Here is a 25,997-nt window from a genome sequence, read left to right as displayed (position 1 = left end):
GAGAGCTGAGACGGAAGATGCATGGGGAAGCTTTTTGAAGAGTGTCAGAAATGACACTTCTGTAAGGATGGAGGTGGACCCTAGGACTAGCGGGAGAGATGTTGAGGCAAATCAGGGAATGATAACCAGGTGGAACACAAATCGGAAGGCGATAAGAGTAACTGGGCATTGGGACGGCTCTGTGCCAAAGCGAAGACGAGGCGGCGGCATCCCGCACGCGCAAGCGCGGCCTCCACGCTCCCTACGCGCCTGCGTGCGCGTGCACGAGGGGTCGGAGCGGAAACGGCGCCGAGGGGCCGCGCGTCCGGGAGGCGAGCGGAAGTGGGTGTGAGAGCGGAAGTGGCCGGCTAGAGCCGGGGGTTGGGCGGGGACCGGGCTTGTTGGTGAGGCGGCGGCGGCTCGGCAGGCAGGTTCAGTCTTCGGGAGCCAGGTCTGTGGAGTGGGTGGGTGTCTCCACAGTGACTGCGTGCGCGGGCCAGCGCGTGTGACTTCCCCTTATCCCGGTCCCTTTCCCCTTTTCCCCTCATCTACTGCCGTACCCAGCTCCCCCACCCCCGCTTCAGGGGGCAGCAGGGCCGTTCCCTCCGTCCTTCCCTCCTTTACCCACCCTCACCCGCCCTTATTTCTCCTTCCCCTGCCCGGGGTAGCCGCCGCCATGATCCTGCTGGAGGTGAACAACCGCATCATCGAGGAGACGCTCGCGCTCAAGTTCGAGAACGCGGCCGCCGGGTGAGCGCGCGCCGGGGATCGGGAGGTGGCACCGGTGACCCCTGCCAGTCGCCGGGATCGGCGGCGTGTCCGCACACCTGGAGGAGGGAGCTGGGGGCGCCTGGCGGGTGGCGGGGCCGCCCCGGCGGCGGGGAGACGTGGGAGGCGCCTGGGCGCGGCGGGGTGCGGGGCCGCGATGCGCGGGGCGAGGCTCGCAGGAGGGATGCGGAAGCGGCGAGTGGCCGGGGCAGCGCGTGCCAGGGGGAGACCTGGGGGGCTGCGGGGGCCGCGCTCCTCAGCATCCCCGCGCCCTCTTCCCACTGCCGTCCCCGTCATTGTTCTGAACCGGGAGGGAGCCCGCTGGCCATTGGGCTGGAAGGGAGTGTGCAGGGATTCCCGGGACTGGAGGAAGCTGCCAGCAGCAGCAGCATTGCTGCCTCCCTAGCCCACCTCCTCGTCTTCCTCCTCTTCCACGGAGCAAGAGGGAACACTGGCAGCCTTGGCTTCCTTAACACCAGTTCTGTCTTCTCCATCAGACCCAGTCTTACAACCGGAAAATCGCTCTCTCTAGTTTCTTCCTCTCCTCCCGCTGCCCTAGCGCGCACAGTGCTCTGTAAAGAAACGGGCCGTTTTGTTACATTATTTCCCGAGCTAAGCTGACAGTTCCTTCCTCCACACCCCTTTCCTGTCTGCTGAGGTTCTGATGATGGTCCCCACCATCCCCGCGCGCCTGTGTCTTCAATTCTTGTGCAAGACCCCTGGCAGGAGGTTGCCTCTGACAGTCCTGGCCTAGTGACACACTTAAGATCCTCCAGCGTCTGTAAAGCTCTTAGATAACCTTCACCATTAGCCTTTGAATGAGGGGCTCAGGACATTTTTCCAAGGCATTTTTTGCCAGCTAAACCCGAGAGTCAGAAGGTAAACCTCCTCCAGAGCTACTGTGCCTTTTCTAATAACGGTCTTTAACATGAGACCAAAGAGTTGACTTTATCTTCCAATTTTCAGTGGCCTGTGGCTAGTCCCTTTGCCTTATTTCCCCCTTGGTGAGGAGGGGCCTTCACATAGTTGGCTTCAGTTGAGGAACTAAATGCAAAGTGTCTCTGATGAACTGGGAAGTAGTGACAGGAAAGTAATGCTTGGGGATCCACAGTTTGGAGGGGAAATTCTCAGTGATCGTAAGGAATTTGTGGCTTGAGTCACTAAAAAGTTCTACTGGCCTACTCCTTAAATTGACTATATGTCCTGTCTGTCTTATTAAAGCTCACCATTTTTATCTGTCAAACAAGCATAACTTTCCCTGAAATCCTGTGTGCAGTGAATTTACACTATTTCCTGCCAGGGGGTACAGTTACTTGTATTTGAGTCTACCTTGTTGCTTCTCTTCAGTCTCCTCATTTCCTTTGTTTGAATTATTCAAATTATTCAAGTGAATCAGCCCAGGTCTTATTTGAGTGATTGGTAATGTACCTTTTTTTTGAACAGTGTAGCACATAGCAGGAAGTGGAGCTAACTTCTGCATTTTCACAACTGAGCTTAATGCATTCTCAAGTCCAAACTAGCAACGAATGAGACCTGAGTGGTTATTAGCAGATCTGCAAGATAATTTGCTTGTGTATTTTCAAGTAGAGGCATGCCCTGTGTGTGGGAGTACATTCACATCTATTTGTGTATTAATAACTTGTGATTCCCAGATGTAGCCCATTACTCAGTATTTCCAGCTCTTTTTTTCCTTTTAGAAAATTGCTCTTAGAGCATTTGAGTCTTTCAAAGGTGCCAAAACAGATCTTCGTTTAAAGAAGTAATAAGCTCAAGCTTCCAGGACATTTTGTTCAAAGATACGCATTGTATTGGTGTTAGATACAGAAAGGAGGATGGCAAACTTTAGCTTTTTATTCTGACCCATCTCCCCTCCGCCATGTAACTTTAAGTAAAAGGGCATTGAACATATTCATCTGAAAAGCGGTTGAGAAATCTTTGTAAAAGAATGAAAGATAGGACTTTTCTGGAACTGCCTGCTTGCAAGCCAAATGAGAGTTTTCAGGCATACCAGTAAGGTGAGGCAGCAGTGAAACAGATGTTTATCAATTGCATACCTACACTTACAGCACTTACAGCAGAGGATGACTAGTGTAGTAATGGTAAAATGTTTACAGGAGTCTGGTAAGGAGCTGTACTGCAATCCCAAAGGCATCCAGTTCCCATCCACTAGCTGCTCAGAGAAAGGATGGGCAAACACCTGCGTGATTTACTGCCTCTAAAAACCCAGGGTCAGCTGTGAGTCAGTGCAGACTGGACTGCACCCAGCACCAGCACCACCTCTACTAGCGCTTTTCTGTTGGTGTCATCCCTAAGGAGTTGTGTGGCTAGCACAAAGGTAATGCCTATGGTGGTATGGATTCACCAGCAGCTCCACGAGAGAAAGGCAGACAGTCTCCTGTGTGATTTACAGCGTCTAAAACCTACAATGAGCAATGAGATGGGGAATTTATTTGAGACCAACCAGTGCCTCTGAGAAGCCCTGGTGGCTTGGTGGTAAAGCACTTGGCCGCTAACTATAAAGTTGCTGGCTTGAACCCACAATCTGCTCTGTGAGAGAGATATGACTGTTGTCATAAAGATTGCAGCCTTGGAAACCTTAAGGGACAGTTCTCTACCCTGTCTGTAGGATGTCTGTATGTCAGAGCTGACTCAGGAGCAGTGAGTTTGGTTTTGATATTACCAGCACCAAGCAGGAGCTTTGAAAGAAAGGAGGCCTGAGAGTCCGTTGTTGTGTTAGGTCAAGTCAGAACAGACCCCATAGTTGACCCTCCAGTGAGTTTTCAGATGCAGTGAATCGTATGGGAGGAGATTGTCCATTCTTCTTCGCAGACCGGCTGATAGATTCAAACCACATGCCTTTGGGATTGTAACACAGCTTCTTACCACTAGGCTACCAGAAAGCTAAAGAGAAAATAAGGGTTAAAACTTCTTGGAGTGGGAGCTAGAGAAGGACATTGAAGAAAAGTAGCTGAGAGTTTGACAGGCACTGCCAGTGAGAGCATGCTGGGCGAGGTCAGCTCCACCCAGCTTTACTCTTCTCAGAGCAGACAAGCCAGGGCACTCTGGTGCCCAGCACCCTTTCCTCAGGAATGGATCTTTCAGTTCTGCGCTGTCTAGTATGAAAGCCACTAGGTACATGTGGAACTGTTTCAATGTAGATGAAAATAAAAATGAAGTTAATTGAAAATTGAGTTCTTCAGTTATACTGGCCATATTTCTAGTATTCAGTTACCATGAGTGACTACTGCTCTCTATTAGACAGTATGTTGTTGTTGTTGTTATGTGCCATCGAGTCGCTTGCGACTCATAGCGACCCTATGTACAACAGCCCTAAACTCTGCTCTGTCCTGTGCCAGTCGCACTCCCGTCCCAATTATCCCAGTCACTGAATCAATCCACCTCATAGAGGGCCTTCCTCTCCTGTGCTGTCCCTCCACCCTCCCAAGCATGATGTCCCTCTCCAAGGACCGGTCTCTCCTCACAACATGGCCAAAGTATGTTAGACGGAACCTCAGAATCCTTGCCTCCAAGGAGCCACCCGGTTTAACCCTTTCCAGGACAAATCTGTTTGTTTTCCTAGCAGTCTATGGTATTCTCAATACAGCACCACAGCTCAAAGGCATCAATTCTTCTTCTATCCTCCCTGGTCATTGTCCAACTCTCTGATGCATAACAAGTGATTGCGAAGACCATGGCCTGTATCAGACGCACCTTAGTTTCCAGAGAGACACCATTGCTCTTCAGTACTTTGGAGAGGTCCCTAACAGCAGACTTTCCCATGGCAATGCACCCTTTAATTTCCTGGCTGCTGGTGCCAAGACTGTTGACTACAGAGCCAAGCAAACTAAAGCTGTGTACAATCTCAATCTCTTCACCATCCATCCTGATGCTGCCAATTGGTTAGAATCTTTTGTCTTCTTGACATTGAGCCTCAATCCATATTGTAGGCTGCAGTCCTTGACACTCTGCAGCAGGCACTTCAGGTCCTCTTCAGTTTCAGCAAGCAGGGCTGTGTCATCCACATAACGCAGACTGTTGATAAATCGTCCACCAATCTTGACCCCACATTTCTCCTCATAGAGCCCAGCCTCCCGGATAATCTGTTCTGCATATAGGTTGAAAAGGTATGGAGATAGGATGCATCCCTGGCCTATGCCCTTCCCAATTTTGAACCATGCAGTGTTCCCTTGCTCTGTTCTGACAACTGCCTCCTGGTCCAAGTATAAGTTTCGCATTAGAATGATCAAGTGTTCTGGGATTCCCATTCTTCTCAGAGTCAGCCATAGTTTGTTATGATCTACACAGTCAAATGCCTTTGCATAGTCAATGAAACACAGATAGACATTCCTCTGGTATTCTCTGTTTTCAGCCAAGATCCATCTAACATCAGCTACAATATCCCTAGTACCATGACCCCTTCTAAACCCAGCCTGGACTTCTGGTAGTTCTCTGTTGATGTGCTGTTCCAGTCGTTTTTGGATAATCTTCAGTAAACTCTTGCTTGCATGTGAAATCAGTGAGATTGTTCTGTATAGATTTCAAACATTTCCATTATTGTTTAAAGTTCCTTTTATTGGATAGCACTATTCTAACTCAAAAAATAAAACAGCATGAGATAGTCTTAAAAATAGTTCTGTGGTATGTACTTCAGGATATAGTTGCATTAATTTGCCTTTTGGGGTTGATCCTTTTTTAATAATGCTTTCAGATCATCCTGCTCAAATCTTGATTGTGACATCCTACTAGAAGTCTAAATTTCCTTCTGATAGAGCAGTTCTGTCATTTAACTTTTTAAGTGAATACATATGATCATGATAACCTTTTCATTTGGAGACAGTTCAGGCAAAACATACTATTCATTCTAAACAAATTGCTTTTTTACTTTTCACTACCACACAACTTGGAAAATGATTTATTGGAGTGATCCATACATCATTACAAAATAATAATTAGTAGTAAATGTCTTCTCAACAGCCTTTAACCTTAGATGATGTGATGACAAAACTGTTTTTAGAGGCTGCAAGTAACCCCATGCTCAGGTCTTATCAACAGCAGTACCTGTTTAAGATTTCCTTTGTAGCCTCCAATTAAAGCAGAAATAATGTAGCAATTAATTTCATTCTTTTGTTAGTATTTACACACAAGAACCTTTGCAGCCTTGAAGCTGAGCCTGTCAGTATAGCTAGAGTTTTGGAGTTCAAAATTGAGGAAATGCTGTCAGATGAGAATTGCTATTGCTTTTAAGTGCTTGCTGGCTCCCTGCCACAGCCTGTGCAGATTGTGGAGAGCTGTGGTTCAGTGAGGGGGAGTGAAGCTCAGTAAGCGCACAGTGCTAGTTGGGGTGGGCGAGGACTGTGGGAGGAGAAATTTGAGAAAGGAATAAATTAAATCTTGCTGATACCCTGTTCTTGTTCCCAAAAATGCTGCATATGTCCTCAGAGAGACAGTCTGATTTGCAGTGATTTAGAATTAGGACATTTTTTAAGTATTTAGAAGTGGCTGGCTGACGTAAAAGATATGGTCGATCTTTTTACAAATCGTTACAGTTAAATGTTGTTGCCTGTCCTCTGGCCTCCTTGGGACATTTTAGCATGAAGCTGTCACCAAACTGGTAACTACTTAAGAGCAAGTTCTATGAATTTAGTCCTCTTTATTTCCCCAACATCTTGTACTCATATTCTCAGTAAATTAACGAGTATTCTTTTCTCATATTCTCTTCCCTGAAAGTAAATGAAACTAGTTCAAATGATTCCTAGTTGCTTTAGGAGATTATCACTCCTCTGACATTGTGTATTTTCAGCTTTCAGTTCTTAGTTCTTCATATTTTTGCATTTGTCTTAAGACAAATAAGAGTAGGACCACCTCTTATCTGATAGGGTGCTTTTGCATGCTTTGCACAGAATGGTGGGAGTTGTATAGAGGAATTAAAAGAGACTGATCAGAAATTCATAATTTTGCTAATCCCTGTCCTGAAAGGAATAACTGGAAGATAAATGTTCAATGGGAATTGAGTTCTTGGATGCATTCAGGAGTAAAAACTTCAAAGTGCATGATGAGAAAAGAGGCGAGACAGTGCAGTTGCCAGGAGTCCTTTCCTCACTGGTCTTTAACATCCCAGAAATTTCCTTTGAAATAAAGGGAAAGATCCAGTGTCAAAAACAGTGTGTATGAACTTTGGAAGTACATTGGTATAAAATAAAAATTTTATTTAAAAGAGACCTTTCCCCCCCTCAGATATAAAGAATAGCTCTTGAAGCACATCTGAATGAATTGAACACATTGGAATGAATATATTTTTATTGTCTTGGTCTGTCCAGTTACTAACTTTAAGGACTTATCCAGCTGGCTTGTTCTAGGATTCCAGACATTGGTCTGACACCTATTAAATGATTGTATTCTCCTTGAACTGCTACCTAATACGTGATTCTAGGGATTAACCAAAATCCCAAAACCTCTCCCAGACACAGCTTCAAAGTCAAGCTGCCTCTCTGCCTTCACCTACGGGAACCAGGTGTTGTGTTATATGCATTTTCTTTTGTTTTAAATGTGCATTGTTGTAAGTTTCCATTTATAACTGAGAAAACTAGAGCCTGAAGTGTTTTGTGGAGGGAGTAAACATTTATTGAGTTGTTAGGTGCCACCGCGTCATTCATGGTGACCCCATGTGACATAGTAGAAATGCTGCATAGGATTTCCTGGACCCTTAAAATTACATACACAGGTCTTTCTCCCCCAAGGCTTCTAGGTAGATCTGAACCATGAAGCTTTTGGTTAGCATCTGAATGCTTAAATACTGTACCATCAGCGTTCTTAATTTATTGAGCAACGAATATCTATTCAGTAGTGTGCTGGGTGCTGCTCTTCATTAGGTGACTTCTGGCCTGGTTTATGATCTGGTGCACATAAAATATACTGATATCTCTGACACTTTGCAATAAGTAGTCTGGCCAGAGAACCCGCTGTGTCTCTATCCTAAAGGCAAATGGGATCCTTTTCTCAGTATATATGTAACTTGCTAAAACAGCATTGATTCATAGCTACATATAATTTCTTATTGGGTCTTCATAATAACTTTGTGCAATAGCTTGCTTTTGTCCTCATTGTATAGAAGAACTTGAAGCACTTACTTGTCCTTATATATCAGTAAGGGGCGGAACTTGAGTCAACGCTAAAGGACATGCCTATCTATTTCCCTCCCCGCTGCCCCTTATCATCACCTTAGCTTCCCAAGCTTTAGCACAGAGTAGATAACTATTTATCTTTTGGTCTAACTGGTGCACTTTCCCCACCAGTCTTGCCCTCTCTCTGTGATTCTCTGTGATTTGATTTTATTTTCCGTTTACTCATATATTTTAGCATGTAATTGTGAAGACCCTGGTCTGGGTCAGACACACCTTAGTTGTTTCCATACTGACATCGTTGCTTTTCATTACTCTGGAGATGCCCCTGACAGTAAACTTCTCCACTCCACTTCATCTTTTAATTTCTTGGCTGCTTGTACCAAGAGTGTTGATTGTGAAGCCAAGCAAACTAAAGGTGTTAACAGTCTCGGTCTCTTCACCATTTATCATGATGCTCCGTTGGTCCAGTAGTGAGAATCTTTGTTTTCCTCATGTTGAGGTTCCATCCTTATCGAAGGCTGGACTTCTTGACTTTCTACAGCAAGTGCTTCAGGTCCACCTCAGTTTTAGCAAGCAAGGTTGTATCATCTGCATAACACAAGTTGTTGATACAAGAGATGATGGAAGGAGAATTGATGCCTTTGAGCTGTGAATATTGAATATACCATGGGCTGCTAGGAGAACAAGTTTGGCCTGGAGAGGGTGAAACCAGGCTGTCCCTTGGAGGCAAGGATTCTGAGGCTCTGACATACTTTGGGCATGTTACAAGGAGGGACCAGACGTAGAGGGACATCATGCTTTGGAGAGTGGAGGGACAGCACAAGAGAGGAAGAACTTCAGCGAGATGAGTTGACTTAATGACTAGGGTAATGGAGGTTGGTGTATCAGAGACAGTAAAGTGGGTTTAGGATAGAGCAGGATTCAGAGCTGCTGTATATAAGGTCACTATGAGTTGCAAGTGACTTGACAGCACATTAACAACAACATATATTTTTTCTTTTATTGTTGCACATTTATACGTTGCATATTTATACATTGTTGCACCCTACAATGTACCCCTTGTTTCGTGTTGTTCTCAAATGTATAATCTCATAATCCTATATTCCTTTTGGACAGTTCTTCCCCTCATCTTTTCTAATGCAGTGTTCATTATCTGTCAACTCTTTATCCATTCCCTCTTCAAGCCCCCCTTGTCTGTCCTCTTTTATAATAGGGCATTAGGCAGTATTTGTCCTTTTGTGACTGAGGTATTTAACTTAGCATAATATCCTCAAAGCTCCCTCATGTTGTATAATGTTTTACTAGTTCCTTGTCTTTCAGTGTTGCATAATATTCCATAGGCTTAATGTACCATAGTTTGTCTATCCATTCATTTATTGGTGGACACTTGGGTTGCTTCCGTCTCTTGGCTGTCGTAAAGAATGCATCAATAAATGTGAATGTGCATATATCTGTTTGAGTTATGGCTCTGGTTTCTTTTGGCTATATTCTCAGTAATGGAATTGCTGGGTCAAACAGTATTACTATTTCCAACTTTTATAGAAAGTGCCAAACACCAAACCACCTTTCGTAGTGGTTGTACCATTTTACATTTCCCACCAGCAGTGAGTAAGAGTTCCTGTGTTTCCACAACCTCCACAGAATTTGTTGCTTGCTTCCCTGTTGAACTGTTGCTGGGGTGAAATGATATCCCATAGTTGTGATTCTTTGTGATTTTAAATCACATAAGTAGTAAATGCTTAACTTAGTATTGAGAAATATTTCTCTTATGGTATATTTCAAACTCAGTACTCCTTGTTGAGGCACAGAGTTCCCGAGCCTCTGACTCCCCAGGGACATCTGATGAAGTCTGCTTTGGCCTGGTGCTCTTCTCAGCAACCTTCTGTCTCCTTTATGATCTTTTGTCCAACCATAAATAGTAAGCTAAAATATTAATGACAATGATTCAACAAATATTTCTAAGGTAGCACATCACTTAGTATTGATCTTAGTGACTTCTCCCACTGGGATCTGTGCTCAGGGAACTCTGTAGCCTAGAGAAATTAAGAATTTCAGAGACTCAAAATGTTTACAGTTTAGAATCCAAAGTTACTTGCCATTTGTTTTTCTCAGATCAGTTGGACAATGAAAAATCAGCTCTCTTGTTTAATGGTTTAAAAGTTATTTTAAAGTTTTAAAATAATTTATTGAATACACACTTCTATAAACTTTCACCCTCTCACATAGGCGTAGGCAGACTTTCCCAGGAAAATATACTTCAATGTTCCCTGCCATTGTTCATCTTCTTAATATATCATTCAAATGAGCTGTGGGTTAAAGTGTCTGCTGCTGCTTTGTACTTGTTTTCTAGAGTTTCTAAAGGTGAAGAATGGCTTTTGGCCATTCATTGCCTTTGTCTCCTGGTTACCATTTCAAAATGACAGCTTAGAAACAATTTAAATTTTCACCTCAGTTTCCAGGGTATTCTGAACTCACTGCCTCCCCATAAACTAGATTATTACTTCCTTTCCTAAAACCACCCAAAGTGATTTCCCTAAGTTCCATTTGGATAGCTTTGAAGAAAGAGGATAGAACTTTGTGTGGAATGCCAATAAGTTGCTTCTTTAGTAGGACTAACATATACTTCATAGAAGCCAGTTTCCTTGAAGAAGACTGTTTAGCCTTTGTATAAGCTTTTTGATAGTCATAACCCAGGTAACATGTTGTTATTTCCCAGCAACCATGAAGAGCATCTCAGTCTTGGTTGATATTCATGGGTTAGAGAGCAGAGAATGTAAAAAACATGTACTTGATTGTGAGGTCTTGAGCAAGTTAAGGGAAAATAAATATGAAAATTTGTATATCTTGGCCAGTATAAAATAAAATGGGATCAGTTAAGGATATAGTCAGTATTGCTACTTTCCTATCCGTGGGCTTTGAAAAGGAGTAGACACATATATAAAGTGTTTTTTTCACCAGGGCTTAATTGACCATTGTTGTTCTGTTTTGTTTTTAAATTTTTTTATTATTATTTTATTATTTTGTGTGTGTATGTGCGTGTACTGTCAAATCAGATCTGACTAGTACAGAAGGAGATTGTCCCTCCTTTTCCCGGCAGAGCATCTGGTGGATTTGAACCATGTGCCTCTGGGATTGCAGTGCAGCTTCTTTCCACTAGGCCACCAGAGCTCCCCTAATTGACCATTGTTTTAAATGGCTAGGATGTATCATGCCTTTCAGGTAACAATTGGATGTCATTTAACAAGTAGAAGTTCATAGTCCCATCTAAGCTGGGAATTGCACGGAAAGTACTAGACACTCCTTCCCTTCCAGGATAAGTTCTCTTGTCTTCAGCAGTTCCATTTGGTAGGTAGGATCAGTTGCATTTTCCCACTTTATAGACGCTTATATGAGAAAACAACAACTTAAAAAAGTGGTGATTTCGGGGAGCTCTGGTGGCATAGTGGCAAAGAGCTGCAACTATAATCCCAGAGGTGCACGGTTCAAATCCACCAGATGCTCTGCCGGGGAAGGAGGGACAATCTCTTCCTGTACCAGTCAGATCTGACTTGACAGTACACTCACACAAAAATAAAGTAAAAAAAAAAATTTTTTTTTTTAAAAGTGATTTTTTTTTCCTAAAAACGTGAACCTGATAAAAAACTGAGGTTGGAAAACAAATGTCATAACTACAGATTGTCCTCCCTGTTATTTTTTTACTGTCCTCAGTGTTACTTTGTGCTATTAAGCAAGGTCAGAGCTGAAATTGAAAATTCTTTTTCAAGTAGAATCAGTCATTGGCTTCGTAAAGGAGAGTGGTAAAATGCTTTGGTGTGATGTGTGATGGATGAGGAAATGATGTGCAGGGGATACTCAAGATTGTAGAGATTGTCCAGTACTTTGAAATAGAATAGAACTAAAAAAAAAAAAAAGAAATAGAATAGAACTTGCTGTTTTATTTTATGACTTGAAATCATCCTTTCATTTTTAAGCAGATTAAAATCATTCTACACTATACTCTTTACAGCATTCTTCCTGCCTGGTATATTCTCCCCACCCCACACCACCTGTCTCCACTATCTTGTAGAGAAGTATTGGCCAAGGTAGCATTTTATTGTTCACTTATACAAACTTAGGTATATTACATTCTTAGGGAATTCTAAATGTAGGTGAGCACCATTGGTTGCAAGATCTCTGACAGCTAAAACAGCTGCCTGCCAGGCTTCCTTTTCTTTTTTAATGATAAATTGAATTTTAATTGATCAACAGTTGTGTATTGTGGATAGAGAACATAACTTTTCCTACACAAAGAGACATATAGGAGCTTTGGCCTCCCCTCCCTTTTTTTTTTTTAATTTTCTACTAGTTTATTTACAAAATTTGAATACATTGTTTTCAAGAATAAATTCTTTCAATTTCCCTCACCCCCTCACCCATCAAATTGTACAACCCCATGATTCATTTCCCCCTCCCCCTTATAGCCTCATCCCTCTGCTTACACCCTCTCCCACCCCTCCTGGATCTTTATACTCCTTCTACAAAAATTATTTTATACAATATTTAACCTTGTGGGACTGAGTTAGTTCCATGCTTCCTTTTCTGTCCTCTAAGTCCAAAGGTTCCGGTGTCTGAGAAAATTAATTGTCTAGTTGGATAAGCAGTACCCATACGATTTGTACAAAATGGATTGATCTAAATAAATCAGGAGTAATTCCAAGTCCCATTGAAGGCAGACAGTAATAAAGTTATCTTAACTAAAGGACTTAATTTTGTTTTGCAGAAACAAACCAGAAGCAGTAGAAGTAACATTTGCAGGTAAGTACCTATGTCTCCCTCCTTACCTCTTGATATCTTAGGTACCTTGGCTTCAGTTTAGTATACTAAATTAAGATTTTGTGTGTTTGTTTTAGAAATGTTATTACTAGTCATGGTCTGCCTGGCACTAGAGTAATGGAAAACCATGAGAATTGATAGTACATGCTTTGAGGATTTCTTCCATTATTCCTTGTAAAATGAGAGATTTTGACTAGATTATCTAATTTAGAAGACTTGGAAGCTGTCAAGTGCTATGACTTGGAAGCTAGGTAGCATCTCTCCCCTTCTGTAACTAGCAAGGCCTGATCTGCAACTCTTTTGCCAGCAATGCTCAGAACCTAATTTCAGTAATTAGATGGAACGGGTTCCTCTGTGTTTTGAGAAAGACTGAGCTAATAAGTGAGGGAACCTATAGATTCGGAGAGAGTTGAAAAAGAAATGTAGAGTTTGGGCTTTGGATCCTAGAAGCAGAAGCCTCCTCTATTCTTGATCCTCTTGCAGTGCATTCTGAAGTACTTATGGATGAAATGATGTAAATCATGGAGGGTGGGTGGACTTTGTCTAAATGAAACCAGATTGGCCATGTGTTTAAATGTTGAAGCTGCATGATCAGTATGGAGTTTCATTCTGTTCTTTCTACTTTTATACATGCTTAACATGCATCACAATAAAAGGGTTTGGGTTTTTCTTTCAATTTTTTCACTCTAAGCTGTGATTAAGAATAGCTTTTTTATTTTATGAACGTATAGAGATATTGGTACAAAGCAGTTCCATCTTATTGTTTCTATTGACTTCTCACATGGATTTAAAATAAACAATTTTACTTATGACTTCTTATAAAGAGGTCTACTTTCTTGTGGCCTATAATAAGGGAGGTGTTTAGAGATATTACTTCCCATTCCCAGGTTGAACATTGTTAATATGATTTGCTCACAGATTTTGATGGGGTCCTCTATCATATTTCAAATCCTAATGGAGACAAAACAAAAGTGATGGTCAGTATTTCTTTGAAATTCTACAAGGAACTTCAGGCGCATGGTGCTGATGAGGTAAGTTCCACATCATTCTTCTTTGGACTCTTAATCCTTTTATTGGAAGCTTTCAGTTCATTGAAGAAGCATGGCACAGAATCACTCCCATCTTAAGTATAATGAGGTCTGGACAACTTGTCCACCTAATCAGAGACGCTTTACTACATTTACAATGATGTGAAAAGGATGTCTTCAAAGAAGATTTCAGTAATTGCCTGCTTACTACTTAGTTCTCTGTCACTCTGTCACAGCATGGTAACTGTATAAAAAAATCTTAAAACAGATATATTTGCTTTTTTAAAAAATTGTATACACTGTCTGGATTTTCTGTTACACACAAGCACACTCAATAGCCATATCGTTTATCGTTAGGTGTCATGGCTTAGGTTATGACTCATATCAATCGTCTGTACAACAGAACAAAACAATGCCTGGGCCTGCACCTTCTCCATACTTGCTTCATGTTTGAGCCCATTGTTGCACCCATGTAGCCACCCGTTTCACTGAGTCTTCCTCCTTTTTTATTACCAAGCACGATGTCCTTTTGGAGGGCTAGTACATCCTGTTAAATTGTCCAAAAGGTGTGAGATGAAATCTTGCCAAGCATGCTTCTAAGGAGCATCCTACCACTACTTCTTTTAAGGCCTATTTATTTGTTCTTCTGGCAGGCATTATTCTTCCCCAACACCATAATTGAAAGCCATCAAATCTTCTTTGGTCTTCTTTATCCATTGTCTAGTTTTTGCATTTATATAAGGTGATTGAAAACACCAGTTTGGATCAGGAGCACCTTAGACCTAAAATTGATATCTTTGCTTTCTTAAACTCTAAAAAGGACTTTTAAAAATTATTTTAAAGATTATTTTAAGGCAAGCTCTGGTGGCCTAGTGGCAGGAAGCTGCACTGCAATCCCAGAGGTGTGCAGTTTTCAAATCCACCAACCAAATGCTCTGCTGAAGGAGGAGGGACAATTTCCTCCTGTATTAGTCCGATTTGACGGTACACACATTAAAAAAATTTTAAAAACCTATTTTAAAACCTGTTTGCCTAATACAGTATGCTTTTTGAGTTCTTCACTACCCCTTCTATCAGTTTGAATTATCAATCCACATAAAATTTTTAAAACCCACAGTCTAAAAAGCTGATGTTGCTTTTTAAGTCCACTTGTAAAGATTTGTGTTTTCTTTTGTGTTGTGATAGTTTTTTACCCTTTGGTTGGTTTTTTGGCCTTGGTGTGTGTGATTTTATCTTTTTAGTCTTTGTCCTTCAAGTTCAAGTCCTTTTAGCTTTCAGGAAGCAACATCATATCATCTGCATATTGCCACATTCTGGTGCCACTTTCTTGTTATAGTTCGGCTTCTCAGCATATTTGTTCAGCATACCGATTAAAGTGAAAAGATAAAACACTTGACACGTATCATTTCTGATTTGTAATCATGCTGTATCCCCTTGTTCTGTTCACCTGCTTCTTATACTATATACAGGTTCCATATGAACACAATTAATCTATAATTAATAAATAACAGTGTATTTATCATTTCTTATGATTCTTCTAGTCAAGTGAGCACTGGTGGCCTAGTGATAAGGAAGTCCATGCCACTCAGAAGTCATGCTGTTCATATCTACCAGCTTCTCTGCAGAAGGATAGATAATCTCCTTCCATAGGATTTACTGCCTCTGAAAACCCACTGGAGGGTCCGCTATCAGCGGGTCCAGCTTGAGGGTACATAACAAAAGCAACATCATCATTGTATACCTTTGTGTAGTAAATAAAACACAGTTCACATCTTACTGGTTCTCTGCTTTCACCCAAGATCTATCTGACATCAGCAGTGTCACCTCTTAGTTTGTCTTCTTTTAGGAATCTGGCTTATTTACCTTCAAAATTATACCTGGCCTGTGAATTTAATGATGTTGTTTGATGATTATAAAAAGAACATGGAAACAGCCAAGTCTGACTTCTCCTAACTCCACAAAGGAGAACTGCCCCCACCAACAATTTAAATCAGCAATTTAAACCAGTTCTCATGAGGCCAGACATGCTTCCCACACTCCTGCACCACTTCCTACTAATTCCAGCACAACTCACAGCTCTACTGGGTCTGAAATCCATTGCATTTGCTATGTAGACTTCATAGAAGCATACTCATCATTGCAAGGTTTATTAGGGAAGTTGATAGGTTTCAATTCAGGTTAGCAACAAGACACAATCTCTCGGTCAGGACACAGTCTCTCCATCAGGACCGCTTCTGAAGTATGCTTATAACCCTCAGTCTTCAGCCTCACAGCTTGAGGCCATTGTTAAAAATCTTAGTCCTGCCAAATAAGGCATCTTCTCACTTCCCAGGACTCCCTTCAGCAAGCTTGGGCAAAGGCCCTGGCTCTGGTTCCTTGGGGTAGCAGTCCCAAGGTCAGCTCGGTCTCATATCAAGTGTCTGGTTCTCTGCTGTTGCAGGCCACATTCTTGCAGGGCAGCAGAGTTGAGGCAGCCACATCAGGTTAGAAACACTGCCCTAGGTGAATGGAAAGAGAGCAAACATCTCAGATGCAGTCTTCTTTATAGGAGCATCAAAGTGTAGACCACACCCTCTGGGGAACTAAGAATGGGTCTTGCCTCAAGTTATATGTATCCATTCTATTTGCAAGTTCCCACCAGACCATGTGGTAAGGGCCAAAGACAGTGGTCTAAGAAAGCCATTCTGAGCTACAGACGACCCACTACATCACAGTAACTTTATTTGATTCTTTCTTTGGAATGGGTAAAGATACGGAGCTCTTCCAATGGGTTAGCCAAGTCTTTAGTTTTAGTTTTTACTTTCTTCTTGTATGACATCGTTGATGTCATCCCTCAACTCTTCTGCTTTTCAGTCATTAGTCTTCAGGACATGAAATCTGTTCTTGAATTTTTTTACATAGAGAGATGAACATGTCCAGCTTTGCATCTGTTTATTGAAACATTTCTGTTGATAGCCTGTCAGTTCCTGCAACCCTATTTTCTACTAGTGCCTTCAGTGTAGCCTGGACTTGTTCCTTTAGTACCATTGACTTTTGATCATATGCTATATCCTAAAATGGTTGAAATTGACAGTTCTTTTTGGTATAGTGATTCTGTATAATTCTTTATCTCTCTTCCCTTCTTTTGCTGCTTCCTTATTTTCACGATGGAATCCTTCACTATTGAGGTTCAAAACTTGAATTTGTTGTTTAGTTCTTTCCAGTTGATAAACTTGAGTGTTTTTCTTTTTGGATTTCAAATTCCTTGTCTTTGCGTATTTTCTCATAATACCTTTGTCATCATCTTTTTACTTTATTCCTTCCATTCTTGTTAGTTACTCAAAAACAAATATAAAAAAAAACACCAAACGAATTCCATCTGACATCTCTTTTGGTCTTTTCTTTCCCATATTTCTAATGAGCTTTTGCTTCCTGTGTGACATTATTGATTGTTATCCCTCAACTCTTCTGCTTTTCATTCATTAGTTCCTGTACATCAAATCTGTTTTTGAAATGGTCTCTAAATTACGATTGCTTTTCTGGACTGGTTTTACTTTTCTTCAGCTTCAACTTAAATTTGTCTATGAGCGGTTGATAGTTTATACCACAGTCAGCCTATAGACTTATTCTGACTCATGTTGGGCTCCTCTATCCTCTTTCCAGAGATACGATTGTTTTGATGCTTGTATATTTCATTGTTGGCAAAAAGGTATTGCAAGGATAAAGGACCAGTCTTACAGATTCTACCATTTGATCTTATATGTTATTTCTCTCACAATGACCATGGTTTCCAACCACACTCCTTTTTTTTTTTTAGAAAACAAATAGGAAAGATTCATTAAGGCAATAAGATAGAAACATAGCTAGTAAAAGGTGGACTGTGCAAAAGAATTAAAATGAAAAAGGAAGGGGAAGGGGCCTCTGGAAAGAGGGGTTGAAGCCAGACCTTAGAGTTTGCTGTGAACAGACAAGGGGAGAGAGAGGGAGTGACTTGCAGGTGGGCACTGCTTTTATTGACTCCCAGTCCACCTTCTCTCTTGTTGCTGCTGATCAGAAACTGCACTGCCAACACAAAGATTCATGGTTCAAATCCCTCAAGCTGCCCTGCAAGAGAATAGGCAATCTCCTGTGCAATTTACTTCCTGTAAAAGCCTACTGGAAGGTCAGCTGTGCAAAACGACAGTAGTCCTTTTTTTATTTTTTTTTAGCAACACTTTTTTTCTTTCTAATTGTTCTATTCCTTTCATACTGTAGAAGGTGGTAAACATTTTCATCTTGGGCTTAGGTGTAAATTCGGATGATGACTTTTGTAAGCTGTAATTGGTATTATTAGACAATTAGTCTTCAGGATAGATCTTTAAATGTTCTTTGCTACTATGATGAAGCACTATTCCTTTCCAGATTATCATTCCTATCACATTAGACCATGTGACTGTTAGAATATGGCTGATAGCAGTCCATTTCAACTCACTTTTGCCTAGTATATGATCTTTCAGTGTTCCATTTCGTATTTGTTCCAATTATCCTTGATACTTACTTTGTACATTCCTCATTGCAGTTACTAATGGATATTTCCAGCAGTTTCTTTTTGAGTCCTGCCACATCAGCAAGTGAAGGTCCCAAAGCTTTCCTCTATCCGTGTCACGAAGGTCAATTCTAGTTTCATGAGGCAGCTCTTCCGCATCATGTTTTGAGTGCCTTTCAGCTAGAGGGACTCCTCTTCTGGCACTAGATTAGACTGTGTCCACTGTTATCCATGGGTTTTTACTGACTGATTTGATTTTTGGAAACTAATCACCAGGTTCTTTTCCTCGTTTCTAGTCATAGTCTGCAAACCCCGCTGCAGTACTTGTGTCTTCTCACACTGCCACAACACACCAGCCCCACGTGTGGTAAACTGACAACTGAGTGCTGGAAAAACAGCCTTAGCCCTCTAAAACGGCAGCAAAGAATACTTCACAGACAGAACAAAAAGAGCTGTAGTAAGAATGAGGCAGGCTTTATTTTATTCCTATAAGGCAGATATGTCATTTCTGTCCTATTTAAATTTTATGAGTTTAGTGGCTCATTCTAGAAATGTAGACACAAATGTATCTTTAAAATTTTTAATTTAATCTTGTTCAGAACTGGTCTCAGCCTTTATCTTATATTAATGGTAGTAAGAAGGATGTCCAGACATTCTGAAACTCTGATGCCTTATTCAGTGACTTCTGTAGATAAGCTTAAGTGGTAGGTTTGGTTCCCGTCGAACTGTGTTTGCTCTGGGGAGAGCCATTTATGGAAGAAAGAAAACGCTGCTACCCCAGTGTGAGCACATTGTGGTTGGGTCTCAAAGCAGGAAGTATGACTCAGTTCCTGAATCAGTTTTCAAATATCTTCATTTTAACAGACTTCATTTTAGCATTAACCTATTGAATTATGTTATATCTATTTCTGTTTGGTTTTTTCTAATAGAGTAGTGAATGAAAAGACTCTTTTTGGTAATGAATATAAGCAAAAGCTCAGTGAGGTTTTGGTATGAAAGCTAAAACTGATATTAACCAAACAGAGTACTAAGAGCCGTAGATAACACCTTCCTTAGTTATTCAAGGGCAGTTGATTGGCCTCATAACATTAGTCTAGGAGAAAAAGAAAAGTTTAGGGAATTTGAAATCATGGTGGCTGTATCTGAAAAAGAAAAACTTCAAGAAGAACACCCAATCAAACAAAGCATATAACTATGAAGATTTCAGAGATAATGACTAACTCTTCACTTAACCAGGTAAAGATCCGGACAAAGCACGTGGCTACCTTACCGCAGCACTGTTTAAATTAACTATAGAATAACTTCCTGTAAAGAATTGTTAAAACTTGTAGACCAGTGCTCATCTAGATGATAACATAATTATGATAAAAACAGAAGGGAAATATGGGAAGCAATACTAAATATTTGTAATAAACTGAATGCTATTTTTAAAAAATTTTTAAAAACTTTTGGACCAACAACTGAGAAATTATGTAATCATTCACCCAGTCAGTCTTTTTTCTTTAAAAAGTCTAGATGTATGAATAACAATAATATCTTTGAAAGGGAAGGGAGATGTTGCCTTAGAGTTCTTAAATCTCCATTTCACTCTGTGCATTTTCTTAAGGTACAAGAGCTCCAGAACATAATGTTATTCTGGTAGCTACCACAGGGGTCAAAGAGCCAGCCCTGCCCTCTTGTGTGGGTGGGGTAAGTACCATTCATAGTGTTGGAGCAGAGTACACAGTGAATGGCTCCCTGGGTTGGTTAAATAGTGACCAGCCTGTAATAACCACAGGAAGTTAGTTATATTGTCACAGGCCCTTTTTAAAGGCAGAAAGCTTTTGCTGCTAGGGTGGGAAGGTCGAATAGGTTTCCTCCACCATGTATTTTTCCTATCAGGTTGGAAGAGGGGGCACAAATTGAAAAGTGAATTATGGTTGAAACTGCAATTAAGGCATTGACTAATTTTGCAAAGGAGTTGGAAAAGGGTATAAATTTGATTTTAAAAGTCTCTAAGGTTTCTGAATATTAATAAACCTGGAACTATAGTAAATCTTGGGAACTATGGTTTCTCCGTACCTAATTCCTTCAAGTACCAGTATACACACACTAGAGAATTACAGCTCAGTGACAGCGCTCTGGGTAACTCCTCTGTGACAAGCATGTGATAACCACCATTTTTAGGCCCTTGGGTTTCTTGGGAAGGTGCTATCCCAGTTATAATACATGCTGCCATTTCACAGGTATTTGTAGGACTGAGTCTGAAAATCAAACCCCAGGAGTCTTAACAAAGGCCACTTGAGACATATATACCTTATGGAATTAATTCTCTCAAAATCCCTGTTACTTCCAGAAAATTTTCTCATAATTTCAGCATTTCTGTTACTGCTGAAAGTGTTGTAATAGTAACCAAAAAGAAATTGAAAGCAGAAAATAATTTGAAAAGGTTAGAACTATTGTGAGCTATGCTTCCCCCTCCTCCCAACTTGGTTTTTTTGTTTGTTTTTGTTTTTTAATTTTATAATGGTTTACATACAGCCTTCATAAAGTTCATATACATTGTTTTTCATACTGGATCTTTCCCCTTTCCTTTACCCACTCCTCCCTCTACCCATCAAATTGTGTGACACTATTTAAGCCCCAACTCTTTAAGAGAAATAGTTATATGGAACATCTGAAGGTCAAACCTTTCTGGGTCACCAGCAGACTGACCTTGAGCCCCTCCCTTTATTTCCTCTTCTGCAAAAGATACCTCATAGTGGTATCAAGTAGAAACTACAAGCATGGCCTTGCTTGGACTATTATGTAAAAAGGTGTGATAACTAAAGCGTGGTTTGAGACCTGTTCTGTTATCCGATTTTTACAGATTGATAATTTCTTCCAACTATAGGAAAATGATTAAATAAATAGGTCGAATATTAAAATGTTGCTCAGTGTGGACTACTTGAAGTGGTTACTTAGTATCTCCAAAGACTACATAAGAATCAGAGGTGGAGGGGTCATGTAATAGCTTTTTAAAAATGCAGCATAAGCTCTGGTCATCAGTGCCCAATTTGAAGGTGCTTTGTTTCTGGGGTTTCTTTAAGATGCCCTGGTGAAGCATTTGACTGACTCCTAGCAGTTTGTGAATGAGTAGAGGCCTGGTGAGCACCTGAAAGTTTACAAGCTAGAAAGCCCCATGAGGCAATTCTACTCCGTCATACAGCATGTGGGAGGTTGGAATCTGCTCAGACAATAACAGCACATTGAAAATAATACCAGAAGAAAAATCCTGATTCTCTCTCAAATGTGCATGTATTGGCATTACCCAAAGACAGGCATTGCTTGGGCACTGAGTAAAAAATAAAAAGTAGGCCATGCCTGAGGGACCCCACACCAGTGTGGCCCTTGTACATCATGGCTTTCTGTGACTGATGAAATTCTTTAAAACAAGCACCCATAGTTTTTTGGGGTTTTGTTTAGTTTGTTTTAATTTTTTTTAATTTTATTATATTTTGTATGTGTACCGTCAAAATGGGTCTGACAGGTATAGGAGGACATTGCTCCTCCTTCTCCAGCAGAGCATCTGGGTGGATTTGAACCATGTACCTCTGGGATTACAGTGCAGCTTCTTGCCACTAGGCCACCAGAGCTCCGTTCCCCATAGTTTAATGCTTTACAATTTATATCTATAAATTAGAACAGATATATAGATATATATTTAGAAAGAGAGAGTGTGTGTGTGTGTGTGTGTGTGCGCGCGCGCGCGCGCGCTCAAAAACAGCAATAGATAAAATCATCCAGGAGGCTGGGCTCTGTGAGGAGGAATATGGTGTCAGGATTGGAGGAAGACTCATCATCAACCTGCATCATGCAGATGACACAATCTTGCTTGCTAAAAGTGAAGAAGACTTGATGCATTTGCTGCAGAAGGTCAAAGACTACAGCCTTCAATATGGATTGAAGCTCATCAAGAAAACAAAGATTCTCACCACTGGGCCAATTGGCAGTATCATGCTAGACGGTGGAGAGATTGAGATTGTTAAAAGCTTCCACTTGCTTGGCTCCATAGTCAACACTCTTTGTACCAGCAGTCAGGAAATCAAAAGGCAAATTATATTAGTAAAATCTGCTCTTCAGAGTACTGAAGCAAACAGGTTTGTCCTAGAGAGGGTGAAACCAGGCTTCTCCCTGGAAGCAAGGATTTTGAAACTCTATCTGATGTACTTTGGGCATGTTGCAAGCAGGGACCAACCAGTCCTTGGAGAGGGACATGATGCTTGGAAGGGTGGAGGGACAGTGCAAGAGAAGATGACCCTGAAAGAGGTGGATTGACTCAGTGACTAGGGTAATAGGATGGGTGTGTCAGAGGCGATCAAATTGGCTCTGATCACTATGAGTTTAATCACAAAATACCAGAAGATTATTGGTATTTTTGTAAGCAAGTTAATTCCAAAACTATTTCTCCGAGATAAAAATAGTATGTCTTTTAAACCCTTTCAGCCTCAGAGCAGTTTGTTCTAAGTGACACAGTCATCTTCTTTTTAAAAGCATAAAGGTTTCCTTGTTTTGTCATGCAAGATAAAGTAGCCACTCATAAACATTGGTTTTAGGGAAAAGATATTCAGGATGTATAGCCTTCTGTGGGCTCACTTTATTAATAGCTGGTTGGCTATGACATGTTGTCCTCTGCCTTAAAAGCCAGTTATGAATGAACTAATTTTGGAACATGCATGATAAACTAATTGAAATCTGTTCCTAGCAGTCCTATTTTTTATCTTCATTTGCCTGCATTAGTGGTTTAGCCTGTGCTTGCTTGATAACATAATCTGTCCTATTACTTGAGTTTGCATCCTTCTTGAAAATTATCTTTTTTTGTTGTTGTTGAGTCAAATTTTATTTTTTAGAATGTACAGTTTGGTTGAACCTGTTTATGCATCTTCTCCAGCAGCTGGGGCATTGCCACCTTTGGTGTTTCTGGTGTAAATCACTTGAGCTCTGTGTTTTGAAACCAGCTTGATAAGCCATTTACTTAGCAGCTCCTAAAGGGCTGCCCTGGCCAGGGAACCCCAAATCTTCAGTCTCTCTGAGACAACAGCTGGGGTTAGAAAATTATCTTGATTAAATACAGTGTTGGATCTGGAAGAGAGCAGAAAACATCAATTGTGCTCCCATCCTAAGAAAGGAACTCTGACGGAAAGACAAGCTGTAAACCAATCTTCTAGATTCTACTTGTCATTTTCAGTCACTTGGTAAATCAAAGAGTGTTTCCTTTCTATCCAAGAAGCTTGGTACATACAGTTCTACAAAAATAACAAAAATAAAATGGCATTGGGGTAACATATTTGTTCTTTATTTTCTAGTTATTAAAGAGAGTATATGGAAGTTTCTTGGTAAACCCAGAATCAGGTATGTAGTCATGGTGAGTGATTATCTGGAATATCTATGCTTTTTTTAACCACAAGATTTCTTTAAATGTCCCTGCATGATCCCAGTTCCTGCTTCAATCCTTGCCATAAAAATAGCTTTTAAAAGGCTTCGCTTAATCCAGTATAGCTGGTGACAGTGGAGTAAGTGGGGAGTTTTGACGTATGTCTGTGTGTCTTTGAACATTTATTTGATGGAGCCAGATGACTCTTACATTTCAGCTGAAGGACAATGTATAGACAAATTAAATGCCTTTAAGTAGATTGATTCCTAGCCACAGGCCCCCATAAACACCTCTTTTCTGTACATTGCCATTGGAAGAAGAATTTACATAAATATTCTTTTATTTTCAAGGGACAGAAAGGTGAACCTCTCATTAGTCCAAGGAATCTAATCCAATGATCTCTAGTTTATTCCAGCACCAGCATAATAGAAAGGTGGTATGGGCCCCTTGGTTAAAGCAACTGTGTTGCATAGTTATAAAGCTGTTGAAAGTAAAGAAAAATGGAATCATTTTCATCCCTGTCATTATAAATTCAGAAACATTTGATCAGACCCCAAGCTTTTTTATCCTCCCCAGGAAAAGTTGAGAATGACTTAAGAGACAAAGAGATTCGTCCAGTGTGAAAAACAATGTATGTGAATTTTTATGTGTGTCGGGAGTAGAATTGTGTGTGCTCCCAAAAGAGTTTCAGTGACTGAATTTTCAGAAGTAAACCCTGGAACTTTTCCAAGATACCTTGAGTGGATTTAAATCTCTAACCCTATTTACTTATTATTCCTCTGGAAACAGTACTTAAAGAAGGTGCCTGTAGAGTATAACTTACTAGTAGGTATTATACATTTGGATGAAAGCTTTGACAGTAGTTTATAAAGAATGCTAAAATAATTCTGACTTCCATATTGATGGGCTGAATTTATCACAGAAATAAAAGCCAAAAGATTAACACTTAAAGAGGAGTCAAAGAAAGTTTTTTAGAATAAAAATAATGAAAGGGAGGGGGGAAGAATGAGAGAATCTGATCCACAGCAGAAAGATTTTGTCAAGAAACCTGTTAGTGCTCAAATCCCAAATCCTCTTGTCAGTGAGGCTTAATGACACAGAGAACTTACCTGTCTTGTTTCCGGATCTTCACTTTAGGCAAGTGTGAAAAATTAAGGCAGTAGTAGAGTTTCCGTTTTCTTCGTTCACAGTATGTTGTCTTCTTCATATCCTAAGTGGTACTTAAAGTCTAACTTGAGTTAGGATTTTATTAGTTGGTTTTACTTGGCTTCTCAAGCCAGCAAACTTCAATGCCAAATATTTCCTGGTTTATCTCCTTACAGTCTGCTTGTCTGATTTTTAGGTGTCCCAAATGGAATGGCCATTGGTTTTATTTAATATTGTAGTGCCAAAATTGTGCTGAACTTGATCTAGAACAGAAATTTAGACAGTCTATTCCCTCCACAAAATAGATCCAGCAGAAATTGCAAATTTCAGGAATACTCTTAGGGAAAAAAGAAAAACGGAAACACCCTAAAGAAGTCTCAGATACTGACCACTGCCTACTGAATATGAGCCAAGCATAGTCCCTAGTCCTTCACTCATAGCCCCATCTCATACCATACACATCTGTGTGTTTGCACACAATGCCAAGGAGAAAAGACAATCAAGTCAGCTTGCTCTCAGTGACTCTTGTAGGGTAGAGAATAGAAATGCCCCACAGCATTTCCAAGGCTGTAAGTGTTAACAGGAGCAATGGCTTCATCTTTCTCCTGCACAGAGGCTTGTGGGTTCACTCTGGTGGCCTTTTGGTTAGCAACCCAGTTCACCCCAGTGTGCTCATGTGTGTGTGAGAGTGTGTGCACGCGTGCACACAGTTACATACATGCAAGGAAGCTCTTGTGCCTCACTAATCCCACGCAGTGTTTTAATGGCATAATGGAATATTATTCAATCCGAGATTACAAGGAGATCCATTCCTAAGGGTATCTTTAAAAATTCGTAGATAACATCAGAACAAATACATACAGTTCTTTTATCCTAACTTTATGCAAAAAAAGCGCTCAATGTTTTTTCCATGGCTTAAAAGCCAGTTCACTTGATTTTCAGCTACTGAAATGATTGTGATGGTGAATTTGTTTGTAAATATAATTTGGTTCTGTCATTCCAGAGTGAGAGCAAACTTACATAATATTAAAAGGCAAGTGTAAGTTTAAATTGTCTGTAAATTGGACATATATAAATAACCAGGGAACTTTATCTTATTATTAGAAAGCGGTCTGTCTGTTAACCATATTGGCACTTGGCATGTACATCTATCAGAAGAAAATATATAACTCATAACTGTCTCTGGAACACTAGATTGCTAATTTCATTTTCCAGGTTATTACTTCCTTCCATTCCGCGTTTTTAAT

At 40.6% G+C, this 25,997-nt stretch overlaps 1 protein-coding gene across 1 annotated transcript in view; it reads left to right on the top strand.

The window, feature by feature from the left end:
* Positions 1 to 394: 394 nt before the first annotated feature.
* The window catches only part of ARPC2 (actin related protein 2/3 complex, subunit 2, 34kDa), a 39,049-nt gene continuing 13,446 nt past the window's right edge, over positions 395 to 25,997 (top strand). Inside the window, exons 1-5 of the mRNA XM_006891905.1 lie at positions 395 to 430; positions 648 to 729; positions 12,628 to 12,662; positions 13,599 to 13,711; positions 23,537 to 23,582. Coding sequence (XP_006891967.1) covers positions 656 to 729; positions 12,628 to 12,662; positions 13,599 to 13,711; positions 23,537 to 23,582 — 268 coding nt within the window. The 5' untranslated portion in view covers positions 395 to 430; positions 648 to 655. The remainder of the gene's footprint in view (positions 431 to 647; positions 730 to 12,627; positions 12,663 to 13,598; positions 13,712 to 23,536; positions 23,583 to 25,997) is intronic.

The sequence above is a fragment of the Elephantulus edwardii genome, unplaced genomic scaffold (genome assembly GCF_000299155.1).
Source record: "Elephantulus edwardii isolate Elephantulus edwardi_28Jun2011 unplaced genomic scaffold, EleEdw1.0 scaffold00106, whole genome shotgun sequence".
In the NCBI taxonomy this organism is placed as follows: Eukaryota; Metazoa; Chordata; class Mammalia; order Macroscelidea; family Macroscelididae; genus Elephantulus; species Elephantulus edwardii.
Note: the sequence above shows the minus strand (reverse complement) of the source record. Positions and strands in the feature narration are given on the sequence as shown.